The sequence below is a fragment of the Athene noctua genome, chromosome 1 (assembly GCF_965140245.1).
Source record: "Athene noctua chromosome 1, bAthNoc1.hap1.1, whole genome shotgun sequence".
Taxonomy (NCBI): domain Eukaryota; kingdom Metazoa; phylum Chordata; class Aves; order Strigiformes; family Strigidae; genus Athene; species Athene noctua.
This window is the reverse complement of record NC_134037.1, coordinates 169,911,701-169,930,355: the sequence shown is the minus strand read 5'-3', so window position 1 is coordinate 169,930,355 and position 18,655 is coordinate 169,911,701. Positions and strand designations below refer to the sequence as shown.

General features: G+C 37.7%; 1 protein-coding gene across 2 annotated transcripts in view; it reads left to right on the top strand.

Moving 5' to 3' along the window:
• Window positions 1–18,655, top strand: part of USP9X (ubiquitin specific peptidase 9 X-linked) — a 107,907-nt gene that overhangs the window by 52,261 nt on the left and 36,991 nt on the right. For both annotated transcript variants that reach the window (XM_074905168.1, XM_074905160.1), the window contains exons 14-23: window positions 108–241; window positions 7,316–7,403; window positions 8,958–9,300; window positions 10,696–10,791; window positions 12,392–12,603; window positions 14,262–14,502; window positions 14,714–14,863; window positions 14,962–15,082; window positions 15,527–15,657; window positions 15,921–16,199. In XM_074905168.1, coding sequence (XP_074761269.1) covers window positions 108–241; window positions 7,316–7,403; window positions 8,958–9,300; window positions 10,696–10,791; window positions 12,392–12,603; window positions 14,262–14,502; window positions 14,714–14,863; window positions 14,962–15,082; window positions 15,527–15,657; window positions 15,921–16,199 — 1,795 coding nt within the window. The remainder of the gene's footprint in view (window positions 1–107; window positions 242–7,315; window positions 7,404–8,957; window positions 9,301–10,695; window positions 10,792–12,391; window positions 12,604–14,261; window positions 14,503–14,713; window positions 14,864–14,961; window positions 15,083–15,526; window positions 15,658–15,920; window positions 16,200–18,655) is intronic.

Sequence of the window (18,655 nt, the reverse complement as noted above, 5' to 3'; positions counted from 1 at the left end):
TTTAGGAAAATTTGGAACATGCATCAAAGATATTCTTAAACTGATTTCTGAACTGCTAGATGCAAGACTTCTCTGCTTTTCTTACAACACTTGTATTTTAATTTCAGTCAAACTCAGCGAAGTCCCCATGTGTTTTACCGACATGACTTAATCAATCAACTTCAGCACAATCATGCCCTAGTTACATTGGTTGCAGAAAATCTCTCTGCCTATATGGAAAGCATGAGACAGTATGCTAAAGGTAAGTTTTAAAATAAAAGTTGGCTCATGAATAGAGTGTATGAAAACTCCAGTTGAAAATGGAGTTAAAAATAAATTCTCATAATGCAATAACTAAGTTTATTTGTTTAATTTTCAAGCATTTGTGGGGTTGATAGTCTTTGTGGTATCTAATCGGGCAAGAAGAGCATAAAATGTAGACATTTTGTTTCATAATTGAAAATGTGGTGTGTTTTACAGCAGAGTATGGGGAAGTAGCAGCACTTGTTTATCTGTGGATTGATAAACATCATCTTGCCCTACTTAGGCTAGGGTGGTTATTTTTGTGGAAAGTCCTAATAATAATCTTGGATTTTGTCCCACTTCTAGTTTTGAACTTTTGCAGGCTCCTTTGAGAAGTTCTTTTTATCACCTGAATTTGAAGCCAGTGTTTAGAATTTGTCAGGGAGACAGGACTTCAAACCACAGGGATAGTGTTTCTTTTTACCATGCAAGTCCCATTTCCATTTAGTTGCTTTCTCGCTGCATTTGTTATCAGCAACACTTTGGCACATCATGTTAGTATTTATATATTTCAGGCTACACTCAAGCCTTTGCTGATGAATTTACACTCCTGTTCTGGATAAGCTTTCTAGCTACTGAGGGTAGAAGTAGGGAACTTACGGAGAATGATGAACCGGGAAACTCCTTGTTACCATGGACCACAGTACTTTATATACTGAATTAAGCCAACAGAATTGTGAGGAGGAGATTTACGTGCCCCCCTTCCTTCCCCTGTCTACTGACTGGAACTAGGAACCATTCTACCCTGGAATCATCACATCCTACCAACTTTCCAGTTACATCTCAAAAGTGACACAATATGTTATGGAGATATTCAATGTAGATTGTTTAGAGAGGACAGGGTATTTGCACATTGTTCAGAGAGGACAGGCATTTGCATGTGTGTATGTGTCTTCCAGTACTTGGGTAAGTTTGCTTAGACAGCTTTAAATTTGGAATTAATTTAATTTTTGAGTCCTTGGTAGAAGATATCCAAAATACATCCTCGAAGACTTGTTTGAATAGTGGTGCTATATGAAGAGAAGAGTCCTGAGCGGCATTCCTCAGGCATCGGTATTGGGACTGGTGCTGTTTAACATCTTTGTTGGCAACATGGAGAGTGGGACTGAGTGCACCCTCAGCAAATTTGCTGACGACATCAAGCTGTGTGATGGATTTGACATGATGGAGGGAAGGGATGTGCCATCCAGAGGGACCTTGACAGGCTTGAGTGGTGGGCCTGTGTGAACCTCATGAAGTTCAACAAGACCAAGTGCAAGGTCCTGCAAATGGGTCTGGGGAGGTCCCATTGGACTGGACGGTGGCAAATGTGACACCCACCTACAGGAAAGGCAGGAAGGACGTTCCAGGAAACTATAGGCCTGTCAGTCTGACCTCGGTGCCAGGGAAGGTCATGGAGCAGGTCATCTTGGGTGCTATTAAAAGTCAAATAGTGGACAACCAGGGGATCAGGCCTAGTCAGCATGGGCTCGTGAAAGGCAGATCTTGCCTGACAAACATGATCTGCTTCTACGACAGGGCGACCTGCTTATTGGATGAGCGAAAAGCTATGGATGTTGTTTACATTGACTTCAGTAAGTCCTTTGACACCGTTTCCCACAGCATTCTCCTGGCGAAATTGGTTGCTCATGGCTTGGATGGGCACACGCTTTGCTGGGTAAAATCTGGCTGGATGGCCGGGCCCAAAGAGTTGTGGTGAACAGAGTTAAATCCAGTTGGCGCTCGGTCACGAGTGGTGTCCCCCAGGGCTCGGTGTTGGGGCCACTCCTGTTTAACATCTTTATTGATGATCTAGACGAGGGGATCGAGTGCACCCTCAGTCAGTTTGCAGATGACACCAGGTTGGGTGGGAGTGTTGATCTGCTCGAGGGTAGGGAGGCTCTGCAGAGAGACCTGGACAGGCTGGAGCCATGGGCTGAGGCCAACTGGAGGAGTTTCCATAAGGCCAAATGCCGGGGGCTGCCCTTGGGCCACAACAACCCCCAGCAGCGCTACAGGCTTGGGGAGGAGTGGCTGGAGAGCTGCCAGTCAGAGAGGGACCTGGGGGTGTTGATTGACAGCCGGCTGAACAGGAGCCAGCAGTGTGCCCAGGTGGCCAAGAAGGCCAATGGCATCCTGGCTTGTGTCAGCAATAGCGTGGCCAGCAGGGACAGGGAAGGGATCTGACCCCTGTACTCGGCACTGGTGAGGCCGCACCTCGATTCCTGTGTTCAGTTTTGGGCCCCTCACTACAAAAAGGACATTGAATGACTCGAGCGTGTCCAGAGAAGGGCAACGAAGCTGGTGCAGGGTCTGGAGCACAGGTCATACGAGGAGCAGCTGAGGGAACTGGGGGTGTTTAGTCTGGAGAAGAGGAGGCTGAGGGGAGACCTCATCGCCCCCTACAGCTACCTGAAAGGAGGGTGCAGAGAGCTGGGGATGAGCCTCTTTAACCAAGTAACAAGCGATAGGACAAGAGGGAATGGCCTCAAATTGTGCCAGGGAAGGTTTAGACTAGATGTCAGGAAGCATTTCTTTCCAGAAGGGGTTGTTAGGTGTTGGAATGGGCTGCCCAGGGAGGTGGTGGAGTCCCCATCCCTGGAGGTGTTTAAGAGCAGTATTAACTTAGTGCTTAGGGATATGGTATAGTTGGGAACTGTCAGTGTTAGGTCAGTGGTTGGACTGGATGATCTTCAAGGTCTTTTCCAACCTAGCTGATTCTGTGATTCAGGGCAATCCCAAGCACAAATACAGGCTGGGCAGTGAGTGGATTGAGAGCAGCCCTGCAGGAAAGGACTTGGGGGTATTAGTGGATGGAAAACTGACTGCGAGCCAGCAATGTGCACTTGCAGCCCAGAAAGCCAACTGTATCCTGGGCTGTATCAAGAGAAGTGTGGCCAGCAGGTCGAGAGAGGTGATTCTCTCCCTCTACTCCACTCTCCTGAGACTCCACCTGCAGTGCTGTGTCCAGCTACAGAGTCCCCAACATAAGACAGACATGGACTTGATTCAGTGAGTCCACAGGAGGCCATGAAGATGATCAGGGGCTGGAGCACCTCCCCTGTGAGAAAAGGCTGAGAGAGTTGGGGTTGTTCAGCTTGGAGAACAGAAGACCCCAGGGAGACCTTAACTGTGGCCTTCCAGTGCTTAAAGGGGGCCTACAATAAAGATGGGGAGGGACTGTTTATCAGGGAGTGTAGTGATAGGATGTGGGGTAAAGGCTTTAAACTGAAAGAGGGTAGATTTAGATGAGATAGAAGGAAGAAATTATTTTCTGTAAGTGTGGTGAGTCACTGGCACAGGTTGCCCAGAGAAGCTGTGGCTGCCCCCTCCCTGGCAGTGTTCAAGGCCAGGCTGGACGGGGCTTTGAGCAACCTGGTCTAGTGGAAGGTGTCCCTGCCCATGGCAGGGGCGTTGGAGCTTGATGATCTTTAAGGTCCCTTCTTACCCAAACCATTCTGTGATTCAACCAGGTATAGATCAATGAGAATGCCATTTAAACTGAATCTGTGCGCTGCAGCTATATTTCTCTATTCAGGAATACACGAGGGGGGTTACCCTAATTCAAGTTCCTCAATGATAATATTGAACTAATTAATGTTAGAATAATACTAAATGCTTTGTTCTGTTCAAAAGCCTATGTTCGGCTTAGTCTTCTCCAGGACGGTGGAATAGAAAAAGTGCTATTTCATCTAACTTATGTAAACTGTTGGAGTACTCTTTAACTTTGCTGAAGTGATACAAAAATGCAATTTCATTTATAATGAACTTTGCATCTTAATTATATCTATGATTCAATGAGTCTGTCTTTCTCTTGGACTTTGGTCAGCTATGAAATCTGGGGTTTGGCCTCATGGTTAGGTAGGAAACATGATTGGCAACTATATTCTAATGCAATGTTGTCTTTGTCCAAAAATAGCCTACACGTGCTATTAATGTATGAACTATTATTCATTAATTTCAATTAGTTTTGAATTCTGAAGCCAAAAGGTCATTTTGACAATGTTGTTTACCTATCAAATTGTTGATGAACTTGTCATAAAAATTAGATACCCTTCTTGATTGTTTTCTTGTGCCAAAAAACATGTCCCATTGCCTTGCCCCTCCTCACCTGTAATGACTTGGTGAAGCAATAATATAAACACCTTCAGCATGATAGGAATTACAGGTGTGCAAAGAGTTTAAATTTAATTTAATTACAAAGTAAATGTGTGCTTTCTTGAGCTGAAGCTGCTGCAGAACTTCTACTTGTTTGCGTCAGAGTATGAAAATACACGAACAATGGATTGGATTTTTTTATTAGATGCCTTATTACTTGATTAAGGGCAGCCAGAAAATACCTCCTAATGTTCCAGATACTGTACTAAGACTGTGATACACAGTTCCTATGCAGTTTCAGTTTCGGTTTTATATACTAAATAGAGCAGAACATGGAGTGCTGTGAAGTTTGTCTTCCATGCCTTCCTGGAGGAGGAGAAAAGATGCAGGGGGCAGGAATAATTGAAAGGAGAAGGAGGAAGATTATGATTGTGAGGGCAAAAAGAAAGAACTGAACAGCTGTAGAATTAAGTTTAGCTGGGGAAGGTAAATGAGATGGAGAAAATTTAAGGCAAACATCACAGGTCAAATAAATGCCTCAGAAAAAAAAAAAATCTAGTTGCCCATGGACCTTTCTGGCAGTTAACACCACAATTACTTTGTGATATTTTTTGCATTTAATTTTGAGTTTGGTGTATCTTTATTTTCCTTAACGGCTTCCATGGTTGTGTTCTGTGATGAAGAGCAGTGTTCTTGTTCTCCTGTTACTCACTAATGCATATTTTTTCTATCACACTCCCTTTTATATGTTTGCCTTTTTAAGGTTAAAGAAAAGCCTAATCCATGATTCAGAATTTTTTCCGTGATCTGTGACTTTCTCTTCTACTGAACCTTACCCTTTCCCCCAACTCTGCAAAGTCCTTCATGAGATGAGACAACTGCTACTGCATTGTGTAGCCCTGAAGGAAGAGGTCACAGTTTCATCTTTCTGACTATTTATCAAAGACATTTTGAAAATTTTAAGATTGCTAGCAAGTTCCCTTTTAGCTTCTGTTTTTCTGAAGTAATAAAAAAAACCCCAAAGTGTTAATGATATGTAATTATTTGTAGAAATAGTGCCATGTGATTTTCCATGTGTGTTTATCACTAATTACGCTTAAATTTTCAACCAGTCATTTTTTATCTGTAATTTCTGTTCATTCTTCTGGTACTGTATGTAGAAGACATTTTTAAGGGAGTCAGACTTGGACTTGTGGGATGTACAGTGTAGAAAATAAATCAGGCAAATTTACAAAGAAGTGGAGATGGAGAATATTTAGGGAGACTGAATGTTTTTGTAGTTCAGAGTTTTTCAGAATTTTTAAGTACATACATACTGCCTTTGAGCAACTAACTGGCCTTGAGTTCTTCTATTATTGCCACTACTGACACTTGTGTCTTGTGAATTAATCTCTATTCAGGAAAAAAATAGTCCCCATAGTTAAAACAAGCAAACACCACCACTTTCCCCCCGCAGCAAAACCAAAAAAAAATCACCCGAAACACCAAACACTTGAAGTAATTAGTTTTAATTTCTCTGCAATATGATTATCTACCATAATTGTTTCTTCTGCTAGACCCACAGCTTAATTTTCAAGTTTTCTCCTTCTGATACTTAAAAGCATTTTTGTTCTGCTACTTTTAATAGCCTTTCTTTGGATTTTTTTTCGCATTTCTTCCTTTATGCTCATTTATGCTCACTTCATTAGTATAATAATTTAAATTTAATAATAATTGTAATAATTATTATTATTATTGTGTTGTCATAATTTACGTTTTGGAAGGATTTCTGGTGAACATAATATCTCCGGTTACATAGACATCAGTTAACTGCCAGTTGATTTTTAAGCTAATATGCTTTTTGTACATTGTAGAAAGCCGTATTTGTGACAGTTATTCTTCTCTAATTTTAAAATACTGATGACGCACTTCAGCTGTTAAACTTGTTTGTTTTGTTTTGGGGGTTTTTCCTCCCTCCTTGATATAATAGGAGATGCTGATTTTCAGTTCTGAAGATAAATTTTACTATGAGTCTGGATGTTATCATGACACAGTTTCCCACAGCTGGGTCATCTTAGTTAAATGCTGTCTGTACACCTTTGCAAACAAGAAATGTAGCATTAATTCATTAATCAGTTTATAATGGAGCTGTCATAATGGATGTGTCATGATGAAATATTACTGGTACAGATCAAGGTAGTGCAAGTAGGGATCTAAATTGTGTCTCTTAACTTCAAACAAACAGACAAAAAAACCCAAACACCAAACAAAACCAAGTTCCTGTGAAGCAAACAGCTGTTAGTTACACAAAATATTATGCTGAGATTTGGTAAAATGCAGCTAAAAGTTTGGCCTCTTGTCTTACTTTCAATTACTCAACTTCTGCTTCAAGCTTGTCAGTATTATAGGCATTTGGGTTTTGTGCTTGAAACTTGCAGTAAATAAAGTGATGTCACACAGCTACTTATAAAAGTGTTAAAGAACTGGAGTTGTGATTTCCTCTGGAGAGGAAAAACCCTAAAAATGGAAAACTGAAATTTTGGAAGAGATGCTCTCTAATGAAACTAAAGCACCCTCAGAATTACATGCTTGGTATACTTTTATTTTGACTGACTTCTGACTTCAAACTGACTACTTGAAATAAGGAAAAATTGATTCGAGTAAGTGGAATGCAGTTTCTTAATTGTTCTGTAATGCTTTCATTATACTGAATGATGAGCACATGTATCTGCACATAATTGTTGATTTGATTGTAGACCTCAGTAGTCTTTGCCTATACCCATTTTAATTTAGGATGAAAAACAAACTGGTAGCAGGCTGCTGAAAATTTATCTTCATACGCCTTACAGAAAACATACTGGGGTTTGAGTGGTTTTAAGTATACTGAGACTAACAAGTCTTCAAATAATGCTGATTCTAAAAGACAGGACATATCTTTTCTGAATGTATTGTCTTACTAAACTTTTTATATTTGCAGAGCATGGTGAATATGATCCTCAAACTGTAAGACCAGGAAGCAGATACAGTCATGTGCAGGAAGTACAGGAGCGACTTAATTTCTTACGGTTAGTTTTAGCTTGATCATTTGTTTAACTGTTAAAAATTACTTTAAATACTTCTAAAAAAACCCAAACCACAACTCAGTACCTCTTTATCTTTAAGTTGCTGTGTTAACTTCTTTCAAAACTCAGATGCAAAAATGCACCAAATGTTTTTGTTTTGTTGGTTTTGTTCGTTTCCCAGAGGGCTTCTATGCTAGTATTCAAATATTCAAATAAAGTTTATTAGGGTCTTTGCAATTTGAAGGCTCTGAATCTTCACTAAGATTTGTATTGGCTTTTTCTGTCTGCTTGCAGAACCCTATTGACTTGAATATAATGTGCATGTGCATACAGTTACATACGTATTGGGGTAACTTAGCTGAAAATTTAACATATTCCATGTAGGGATATGTCCATGTGTCCTCATTTGTTGTATCACACCCTATTTAATTCCATGATCATAAACCGACATATATGTTTTTCAGACACTGATGTTAGGTTATCAACAACTGAGCCTTAGAAAGCAGTTGGAATAAAAAATTTATTTGGAATACTTTTGACCAGCTGCTGTTTGAGTAAAATGAGAAAACAAAGGATCTCTGCTCATCACGGAGCTGGAGTATGTTGATGCTTTTTAGGCTGTGCCTCTCTTGGCTTTTTCTTCCTTGGTTTTAACCTTTTTTAGACAAGTGAAAATAATGTGAACTGTTAGTTCTGAAGTATTTTTTTACTTGTTTTCTAAGGGAGATTTTTTACTTTTGAAAATTTTACTGAGAATTTTTATGAATTAAACTGTTAAACGTATGGATATCAGACTTATTTATCACTCCTGCATGTTAAGAATTGTAACTTCCTTAAATTTAAGTTCACTGGTTGTTAATGTAAAGGAATTCATTAAATCCCATGGCTGTCAAATATAGAATTATGTAGTTAGCAATTTCTGAAAAGCAGTGCCATAACTTAGTCCCTGATTTCTTTCACGTAGAAAATATTTTCAATCAGAAAACTTCTTCTGAATAACTTTGATTATCATTTGTTCTTCCTGAAACATTCTTAGTATTAGCTTTCAGAATTGAAATTCTTAATTCTTTAATAATAATTTAACACAACTGAAAAAGTTATTTAAATAAAAGGAGAAAAATCCATTTAATTGATCTCTGCTTCTGGCTGTATTCCATAGGATTGATACCTTATTTTGCGATTTGGCTAAAGTGAGTGCTAAAACATAGTGAGTGATTGCAGAAGTAATTTAATCTCTTATGTTTTGACCTGACTTTTAAAGAAAATAGTTTATACTAGGAGTTCTGCATTTGTTTGTCTATAATATGTAAACAATGCTCGGTGGTTTTGTGTAAAATATTTTTTGCTGAATTACATTTCTTTTTTGTTTTGACTATAAGGTCTTGATCCATTCAAACTTACTAAGAAATCAGGGGACTAATGATGAATGGACTGATAAAAGTTTTTTATATACATGTTTAATGTGCATATTCACCTTTTTGCCTGTACTTTTTACTGAATTGTAACTCTAGATGTCTATTAGACAGTGCTGTTAATTGTCTTTTTGTTTTGCTCAAGATTTTTATTGAAGGATGGTCAGCTGTGGCTCTGTGCCCCTCAGGCGAAGCAAATATGGAAGTGTTTAGCTGAAAATGCGGTTTATCTTTGTGATCGTGAAGCCTGTTTTAAATGGTATTCCAAACTAATGGGGGATGAACCAGACTTAGACCCTGACATTAATAAGGACTTCTTTGAAAATAATGTGCTTCAGCTGGATCCTTCCCTATTAACAGAAAATGGAATGAAATGTTTTGAACGTTTCTTCAAAGCTGTGAACTGTCGAGAAGGAAAGCTAGTAGCAAAGAGACGAGCCTATATGATGGATGATCTGGAATTAATAGGATTAGACTACCTTTGGAGGGTGAGTTAATTGGAGGAAACATCTGAAAGGTTAACAGCTAAGTTTTTCTCAGTCTCTTTTCGTATTTTTAAGAATGTGTAATTTATTAGTTATAGACTGAAATTACAAAAAAGCTACTTTTTCAAACTAAATGCATGGATATTGACTCTTACCATCTTCCCAGCAAGTATGCAAGTTGATAAATTTGCAGACTGATGTTTAATGGACAGTTATGTGAAACACTAAGTATTTTTGTGTATGTGCATGAGATTAAAATTTTGCCTACACTGTTGAAGAAGAGATCTGCCCAGGTGAATTATCTGTAGGTTTTTTCTCTCACACATGCACATTAGAATTAAACTTTGTTTTGTACACTTCATAAGCTAGTTCATGTCTTTGATTCTAGTGTGGTAAACTGGAGTGATTCTAGATTAGACCAAGTGATTACTGGTCTGACTCTTTCTCTTATATCTACAGCATTTTGCCTAAATATGGTATAGTTTTTCATAAAGAAGATTGTAGCTTTCTGAGGCTTGCCAAATCTATTGGTGAAAAACATCAGTATCCAACTTGATACTTAATTTTTTCAGAGTATTTCTAGTTTTCAAGAGCTGCATTAGAACTCACAGTAGTGCACTGTGGTGTGATTATCTGTGACTGTGTTTTGTGACACATGCCATATATAAAGCAACAGTCTTCAGTAATTCTGATAGCAGCTTGTTGAAGGGTTAGGTATTTAAATCATGGTGATAATAGTTAAAACCAAAGTAGATCTCAGTTTTTATGCTAATAAGTTTTCACACAGTGTTTATGTACAAAGCACCCACATAATGCTAGCATGTTTTAGTTGTGGGAATCAACTTACTTGCATCTGCCCTGCTGTTTGGCAGCATGACATAACTTGTGAAGCTTCAGCTCAGTATCCTGCAGGGGTTGTCTGTAAGGGCTGCTTTCAGACCTGGTGGATAGTAATTGAAATTTAGATTATCAGGTTAGAAACAGAACTAATTTTCCTGTCCACCTTCCACCTACTCACAGCCATTTGAATACTTTAAAATTCTGGTTTTAAATCTTTGATGATGTAGACTGTTCAGGCATCTGAAAAAATAGTTGTCTTATTCTCTGAAACTAGTGAAAATGGAAATGTGATGAATACATAAACACTTATGTTTATAAAGCATCAGGGTTTTTTGCTAACTCTGAACTCCTTTAAGACTCAAAATCATGAATTAATTAGATAATTGATTTTAGTTTAAGTTGTATTGACTGTATTTTGTAACTAAGCATTTTAGTCACTTCCATCTCTTAAAATAATTCGACGTACTATTGTGTCAAGATACTTATGTATTAGTTTTGTTTTTAAATTTTATGCCAGAAAGGTTGAAGATGTTCTAATGCTTTTTTTTATTATGCTAGGTTGTGATTCAGGGAAATGATGACATCGCAAACAGAGCAATAGATCTTCTTAAAGAGATCTATACTAATCTTGGCCCAAGGTTACAAGTTAATCAGGTAAAAAAAAAAAAAAAAAGGCAACAAGAAAACTGGAATAGAATATGATAAGAAACAGTGATAAAATTCAATTTGGTGATATTTTTATATTTGAAAGCTTTGAAACCAAGAGTTTTCATGTTTTGGAGAGTATACTCTGGAGTCTGGCCATCATGTTCCGGTCAGATGCGGAATTAAGAGTTTGTTCTGATATTTGCAGACTGAGCTCTGATCAGTTTTTCATATTAAACTGATCTGTCATATTTGCTCTTTCTACTCAGAAAACAGTTCATATCCTATACTTAGGTCAGCCTTTTGTTGAACTTGCAATTGTGGTACTTATTTGTACTAGGATGTTTGCTGGATGGGTCTGTTGAGTGTTGTCACAAGCTAATCTAATCTTTTTTTTGATGTCATGTCCCTTACGAAGGGTCACAGAGTTTCTATATAGTGGTCAAGCTGAGCTCTAGCAAATCAGATATTATCTTCCTACGTTAATATTTGCTGGGAGCTGTGTTTCAGTGGACAGAGAGAAGAGGTAATGAGTTTCTGAAAGGTCAGAGGAAGTGAACTGTTGGGATTTCACAATTTTGGGGGGCAGTATTGTCCTCCAGACAATCTCTGGCTGGTAGCCTGCCAGTTGTATTTCTTAAAACTCCAATTTTTATACTTGTCCTCAAAAACAGTTTTTATAGTCTTCAGAGCTGCCAGTCTGCTAGATACAGTACAGCTGCTCTAGGTGGTGTATTTCCAGCCATTCAAGCTATGTCTTCCTGTAGTGGCAGATGGGCTGTATGCTGCTTTCTTGTTCTAGGTCTGGGTTTACTACACATGCACAGATCTGTCCATCTGCACATGGTTAGATACGACACTTCCAAGAAGCTTTGGATTGACTTAATATGCACCCAAATATTTTGTTTCAGTGTGCTTGGTAACTCCTCTGCTCCTGAGCTGGTGCTAAGAAAAGTGGCTGCTGGGCTGTGGTTTACTGCCATAGCTATGACTATTAATGTTTCTATGGCAGACTACCTGGAGACACTGCAGACTTTTTACAGTGATACTACAGGTTATATGTCAGTCTAGGTCAGGAGCAGGAAGATGCTAGGTATCGGGCAGAAGGAAGAGATTTGCTGCAGCTACCACTATACTGAATCTAGCTCAAAATCCATTTCTGAGTTCATGCAAAAGAGTATCTGGAACTGGGTTGTGTGATTTTGGGCGAGGAATGGATAGTTTTTCCAGTGGTCTGTAAATGTTCCGTGTTTACTCTTAGTGTAAAGTAAGTTAACCTGTACCAAATTGTCAGCTAGTTTTTTTAACATAGTCTGAGGAAATGAAGAAGGGAAAGTCCAATTTAGTGTTCTCTGTGCAAATGTTCACTTTTTCTATTTAAGTGCAAGTTTGCACTGTACAGTTACTGATGACATGCAAGATTTTTGAAGCACACACTAAATTAGAGCTATTTGTCAGAGTTTATTCTAAAGTTGAACAAAATAGCTTTATATACTAAGGTACCTGGTTTTGTTTTGTTGCGTTTTTTTAATTCTACCATTGGATTATCCTGTTGAAAAGATGGTTTTTAATATTTCTTGTAATTGCACTGATTTTTTAATGTAATTAGGTAGTGATCCATGAAGACTTCATTCAGTCCTGTTTTGATCGTCTAAAAGCTTCCTATGATACATTGTGTGTGTTGGATGGAGATAAAGACAGTATCAATTGTGCAAGACAAGAAGCAATACGAATGGTGAGAGTGTTGACTGTTTTAAGAGAGTATATAAATGAATGTGACAGTGATTACCACGAAGAAAGAACTATTCTACCTATGTCAAGGTATGTGTGAAAATGTACTACTGTGATTTTGATTTCTTTTAACTAAAATACTACTAACATCTTTGATTTTTACTTTCTAAAGGATTTCTGTTTTAGAGTTTCAGAATTCCATTTTCTCTGCTAATACATGAAACTCTGATCTGTAGTAAAACAAAAGTAAATTCAAACGATCAGGCAAATACAGGCATATATAAAAGGGACAGCAGACCTGATAATAAACTTTTACCTGGTGTTCTGTTCTGTAACTAGCACAATGTACCCTGTGGCTAGATTGTTTAGGATGTATTTCTTCTTTGCGTATAATTATTTAAAAGCAATACCATTCTTTTAAGTTAGCAAGGGCAAAATTTCTTTGTTTTTCATAGTCCTGTTATACAAGGAACATGTTAATATGTATCTTCGTCTTCCAGAGTTGTTCACAGAGATGCTAATCCTACTTAGCAGTTTAAATATAGGATTATCTCTGAGTGAAATATTCTGTGTAAGTTCCTCATAAAAAGAGGAAGAGAACAGTATATTTTCTCTATACCTTTACTCTTCTTGTCCTTGTCTTTGAGTAAAAACTTCTCTTAAATCCTAGCTGCTCCTTCTTTAACTCTGCCTTCTGTACAGAGAAAAAGGAGACACTTAAATCCAATGTTGTGTAGATGTTTTCACAAACAAAATACTTCATTTTGTGAGAGGAAGGCCGAAGAGAAAATTCTTTAAATATTCCATTGTTAGTAGCTGCTTTCTGTGGGAAGAAAGTCTCAAAAATACAGAAGGGATACACCGAGATTGCTATGGAGTTATGATGCAGCCTAACACATTTTTAGACATGGTGGGAGTTTGTTGTCCTGTTACTTTATATGCTCATTTTGTCAAGAAAATAGTAGAGATTACTGTTTCTTCCTGATAGAATTTGTAATTTGCAGTGCTTCTACAGCGTTTTTATTGTATATATCGATTGATTAGTCCTTGTTGATTGCAAGTGCATCCTTTTTTATATGGGCTGCTTGTTTGATTAGACTAACTTTTGCACAAGTCTTGTTAACAAGGAGCTTTTAATGAGGAATTTTTACTGCCCTTTGTTGCATGGGATTAGTTTGTTGGGCTTATCTGGTGACATCTTTCGTAATGAGTTCCCTGCCATTGTGCGAAGTGTGAAAACGTGGGGGTTTTTTTACCTCTTTGAATTTTTTTTTTAAGCATGTTGATTTTTAAATTTTGGATTCTAATGTAAAACTTTTAACAGTTTTTGACATAAGGCATTAAGACTTGGTGACCTGATAGCTTTTTCTGATCTTGGTGTATTTAAAACTGAGTTGTTCTGCTAAAAGAGCAAAACACAGTTGCCAGTCTGATTGAGCTTTATTTGTACATTTTGATCAGGAAATTACAAGCAAGAGAAAAGATCTAAAACCTCATAAGAGACTTTGAAAAATTCTGTCAGTGTTTTGAACATATGTTTAATGCACTTGTGTGGAGTGTGGCTTCTTGAAAGCTTCTGTGTGTTATGTTTGCATAATTGCAGGGGTTTTCATAAAATAATCTCATGCTGAAATGTATTGCCATATGTAAATATTTGATGTTGAAATATATGTGGCACAAAATACAGAAGGGAAAAGACTTTATTTCATGAGGGCAGAAATAACTTTATCTGTTTATCTTATTTTCAGAGCTTTCCGTGGTAAACATATCACACTGGTAGTTCGTTTTCCAAACCAAGGCCGCCAGGTGGAAGATTTGGATATTTGGTCTCATACAAATGACACAATTGGCCAAGTACGGCGTTGTATTCTCAATCGTATTAAAGCCAATAGTGCACACACAAAAGTAGAACTGTTCATTGGTGGTGAGCTGGTGGACCCTGCAGATGATAGAAAATTAATTGGGCAGTTGAATCTCAAAGATAAAACGGTAAGTGTTGCAGGTTGGTTGATTTATGTTGGTTCAGATGTTGCTTCCCTCTTGTAAATGTTTGAAAAATACCATGCATGGGATCACTTAATCTTGTGAAATAGTTCCCTTCTTCCTCCTTGTATTAATGCCATTAACATTATATCAGATGCTTATTTAGTAAAGAATTTTCATTTTTTCATAGTATTAAAACTATGATTGTGTTTTTCAGCTAATTACGGCTAAGCTTACACAGATAAATTCCAATATGCCCTCAAGTCCAGATAGTTCTTCTGACTCTTCAACTGGTTCGCCGGGCAACCATGGCAATCACTACAGCGATGGTCCAAATCCAGAAGTTGAAAGCTGTTTGCCTGGAGTGGTAAGCATATTCTGAAATGAACAGTATAAAAGCATTTTTTCCCTATACTTTGTCTTTAATTAACAATTTTAATGGGTTTTTTATTTGCTTATTTTAAGATCATGTCACTGCATCCTCGATATATCTCTTTTCTTTGGCAAGTTGCAGACTTGGGCAGTAGCCTAAATATGCCACCTCTTCGAGATGGAGCACGTGTTCTTATGAAGCTCATGCCACCAGGTGAAACTTAATTTTATCCTGTTTTATCTTGTAATGTCCTAGATAATAATTTCTCACCTGTTACATAAAAATTAAGATAGGGGACTGTTTTTTACTTTCTAGTAATTTATTGATATTTTAATTCACGACTGTTACTCTAATTTGGCTTGTAAATGTATTTCCCATATAGTTATTTCTTATCTGTTTCTGGGGTTCAGTACCACAGAGGAGTGAGAACAGGGAGAAGCATTGTATTTACAAGTGGTTTTGTAGCGCTGCTTTAATAGGATCACTTTTGTACTGATAAAAATAATTACTGCAGTACACTTCAGAGTCTGATCTTGTCAGTTACATTTTTTGCAACTTTTCTAATACACTTAGAATTTTTCAGATTAATAATTGTAAATACTACTGTTCTGGAGTACTTTTGTTACAATATGTTTATAAGTTGTATTTTTATTGCAGATAACACTACAGTTGAGAAACTAAGAGCTATTTGTTTAGATCATGCAAAGCTTGGGGAAAGCAGCCTTAGTCCATCCCTTGATTCTCTATTCTTTGGTCCTTCTGCCTCACAAGTGCTGTATCTAACAGAGGTTTGTGAAGCTTTGTGTGTTCTTTAAATTAAAAGTCTTAACTCTCTCTTTTGGCAATCATTTCTGTAACATTATGGAAGCCCAAGATCAAATTTTGGTTTGAAATTAACATTTGAAAACACTCGAACAGTTTACAATAAACTGGTGTATGGCCAGTGCTGTCAAAGCATTGCTTAAGTAGCATTCCAACATAGTCTCATATTCAATCATCTATACTCAAGCTAGTGCATTCCTGATCGTTAACTCTGTATTTTGTTCTACAGGTAGTTTATGCCTTGTTAATGCCTGCCAGTGCACCTCTGGGAGAAGATGCCAGTGACTTCCAATACAACTTCTTAAAAAGTGGTGGTTTGCCTCTTGTACTGAGCATGCTGACTAGAAATAACTTCCTGCCAAATGCAGATATGGAAACTCGAAGGGGTGCCTACCTTAATGCTCTAAAAATAGCCAAATTATTGCTAACGGCAATTGGATATGGCCATGTTCGAGCTGTGGCAGAAGCTTGTCAGCCAGTTGTGGAAGGCACAAGTACAATTTCACCGGTAATATAAATCTTCCTTGCTCCAAATAGCAATGTACTCTGTTTTTTACGTTGTCTGCAACATCTATCTAGTCTCCATTGACAATCTCTTTGAGTGAGTTGCATGTCAAGAACTCACAGTACATCCAGATAATGTTGTCTGATGATTCTGAAAAAAGAGATAAACTTCCTAAATAAGTCCTGTTTCTTTCAGACTGTAGAAAAATTAGGTGTGAGATCCACTTGCTCTGTATGAGATTTTCAATGGTTTGCATGGTTGTCAGTATGACTAACTTTCCACTTTCAAGTATATCTATCCCATAAATGACAATTCTGATTCTTTTGAGCTGTTGAGTCTATTGAAGCATATGCTTCTGAATTTCCTGTGTCTCCTAATTATGATTAGAGCATGAAACAACAGAACTGATGTTGAGTCGTACCAGCCCTTTTTCTACACAAAAATAAATCCTGAGCTTGCTAGATTCCTAATTACTGTTTGTAGAAAATTCTTGCTGAGAACAGCTAGGTACATTGCAAAGTCTACATATTGATAGTTGAAAGGTGTCCTACCCTAAGATTTCTCTAAGTTGGAAAGTGAAAGTGTAACACAGGTGTTCTAAACTGTGCTCTCATGTGTCTGTAGTAGTAGATTCTATGCACATTTAATGTGACTAATTAGTTTTTCTACATCTGGACAAATATGTTGTGGGTCAAGATTTTATTTCTGCCTTCTTACAGCAGGCATACAACATAGAGCCCAAAACCAGAAATTCGCTGCTGTCCTTGTAGGACATTTGCTTCCAGGTATTCAAGCTATCTTTTTCTTCTTTTGTGACATTCGGTCCTGAATAGTTGCTTGAGCTATCAGCCTGTACTCAAGAATACATAGAGGGGCCCGCTTCAGAATACTTTCTTCCATAATGCTTACCAAGATCCATCTCCGAAGCAGAGAATTACCTTCCCCTTAAGTCTAAAAAGTAAATAATCTGTTCTTGTCAGATGCATCTGTTGGAAGATACCAAATTCATTCTTCTTCAAGGAAATCAAAACTCTTCATGATTACAAGGAGGTGAAGATCCCTTTTCGTGTCTCATGTTAGAATGTAAATAGAAACATCTTAAAGAAAACGTGCTTGCCACACTGTCCTATGTCTATTTAAACTGAGTAAATTTTACTGCCCTATCTTCTTATGTTGATTATTCAGAAAGCAGTTTGGAACACAAATAACATCAGCTGTCTTGAAGTGCTGTTCAAAACAGATTTATGCTGACCACTTAGGAGGTAGTAACCTTTGTCCATGACTGCTGACATTCACTGTTTAAACATCTAACTTTATTATTAATTGATTTGTTGGAAAAAAACAGTTACACTCGCTGTCATCATCATCCTGTTTGAAGGATTTTGGTCTTGATACTCTTTATTGCTGTAGCATCAATAAGCTTATACTTTAGGATGGAGGTGAGATTTGTAAATACCTTTAATCTGTCTTATCTGAAGCGTTAGTACCATAGCATAACTTTGTCTTGGCTTTCCATCGGTACTTAAGAGTATGAAGTAACCAATATTATGTGTCTGCAGTCTTCCAGTTACCAGTGTGCTGCTGTCACTTCAGTCTTTTACATTTTTATTTTCTTCCTTGCTTTCATAGGCAGTTGAATCAATAATGTTGTTAAACATAGTATTCTGGTACATAGATCGTGATTTGCTCCCACATATATTGTGTTTGATCACTTACAGCCCACTTCCAATAGCTAATGGACTGTGCAAGTTCTATTACTTTTCAGTGGAGTTCTGTACTTTTGTTCCCCGAACCAGGTATCGGTGAAACTGGCAGAGCAAAGGGATATGACCAGTGCCAGGTGTTACAGAACAACTCACCATGTGTCTTTTGAGCAGCATTTGAGACGGGTTTTTTGGATAAAATGGTAGTAGAAAATGTAGAAGCTCTTTCGTACAATAAGTTTTAACTTGTAACCACAGCACAGTCTTTTCAAGCAAGTTTGTCTCTGAGAAGGAAACAAACATTTCAGATTTGAACTGTCAAAACTGTGAAGCTCTGTCAGCCCAAGGAGAAGGAACCATACAGAAAAGAGAAATACTTGTCTTGCTGCCATTTCTGTTGTGAAAATATCATAAAGAACAGGAAGGATAATTCAGAACAGAATTCTTCAATAGTGCTCTAATTCAGATGTTTAAAGTGTACTTAACCATAATGAACACTGCAGCCATATTCTCTCTGGACACTGTTAGCTAATCCAGAGGGAAACCCATTGTTCTACCAAACCCCTTCTTTCCTACATCACCAGAAAAGGAAGGAGGCATTGTGATTCTGAACACTGTGTTAACTTGAAATAATCTGTTCAGTAAACAAACTCCCAAACCTAAGTAGTTTTCAACAAGTGCATCTCCTCTTAACTACTTGTGCTCTGTGATCATATCACTCCGACATACAGTGTCTTCGGATGTGATGGTATCTAT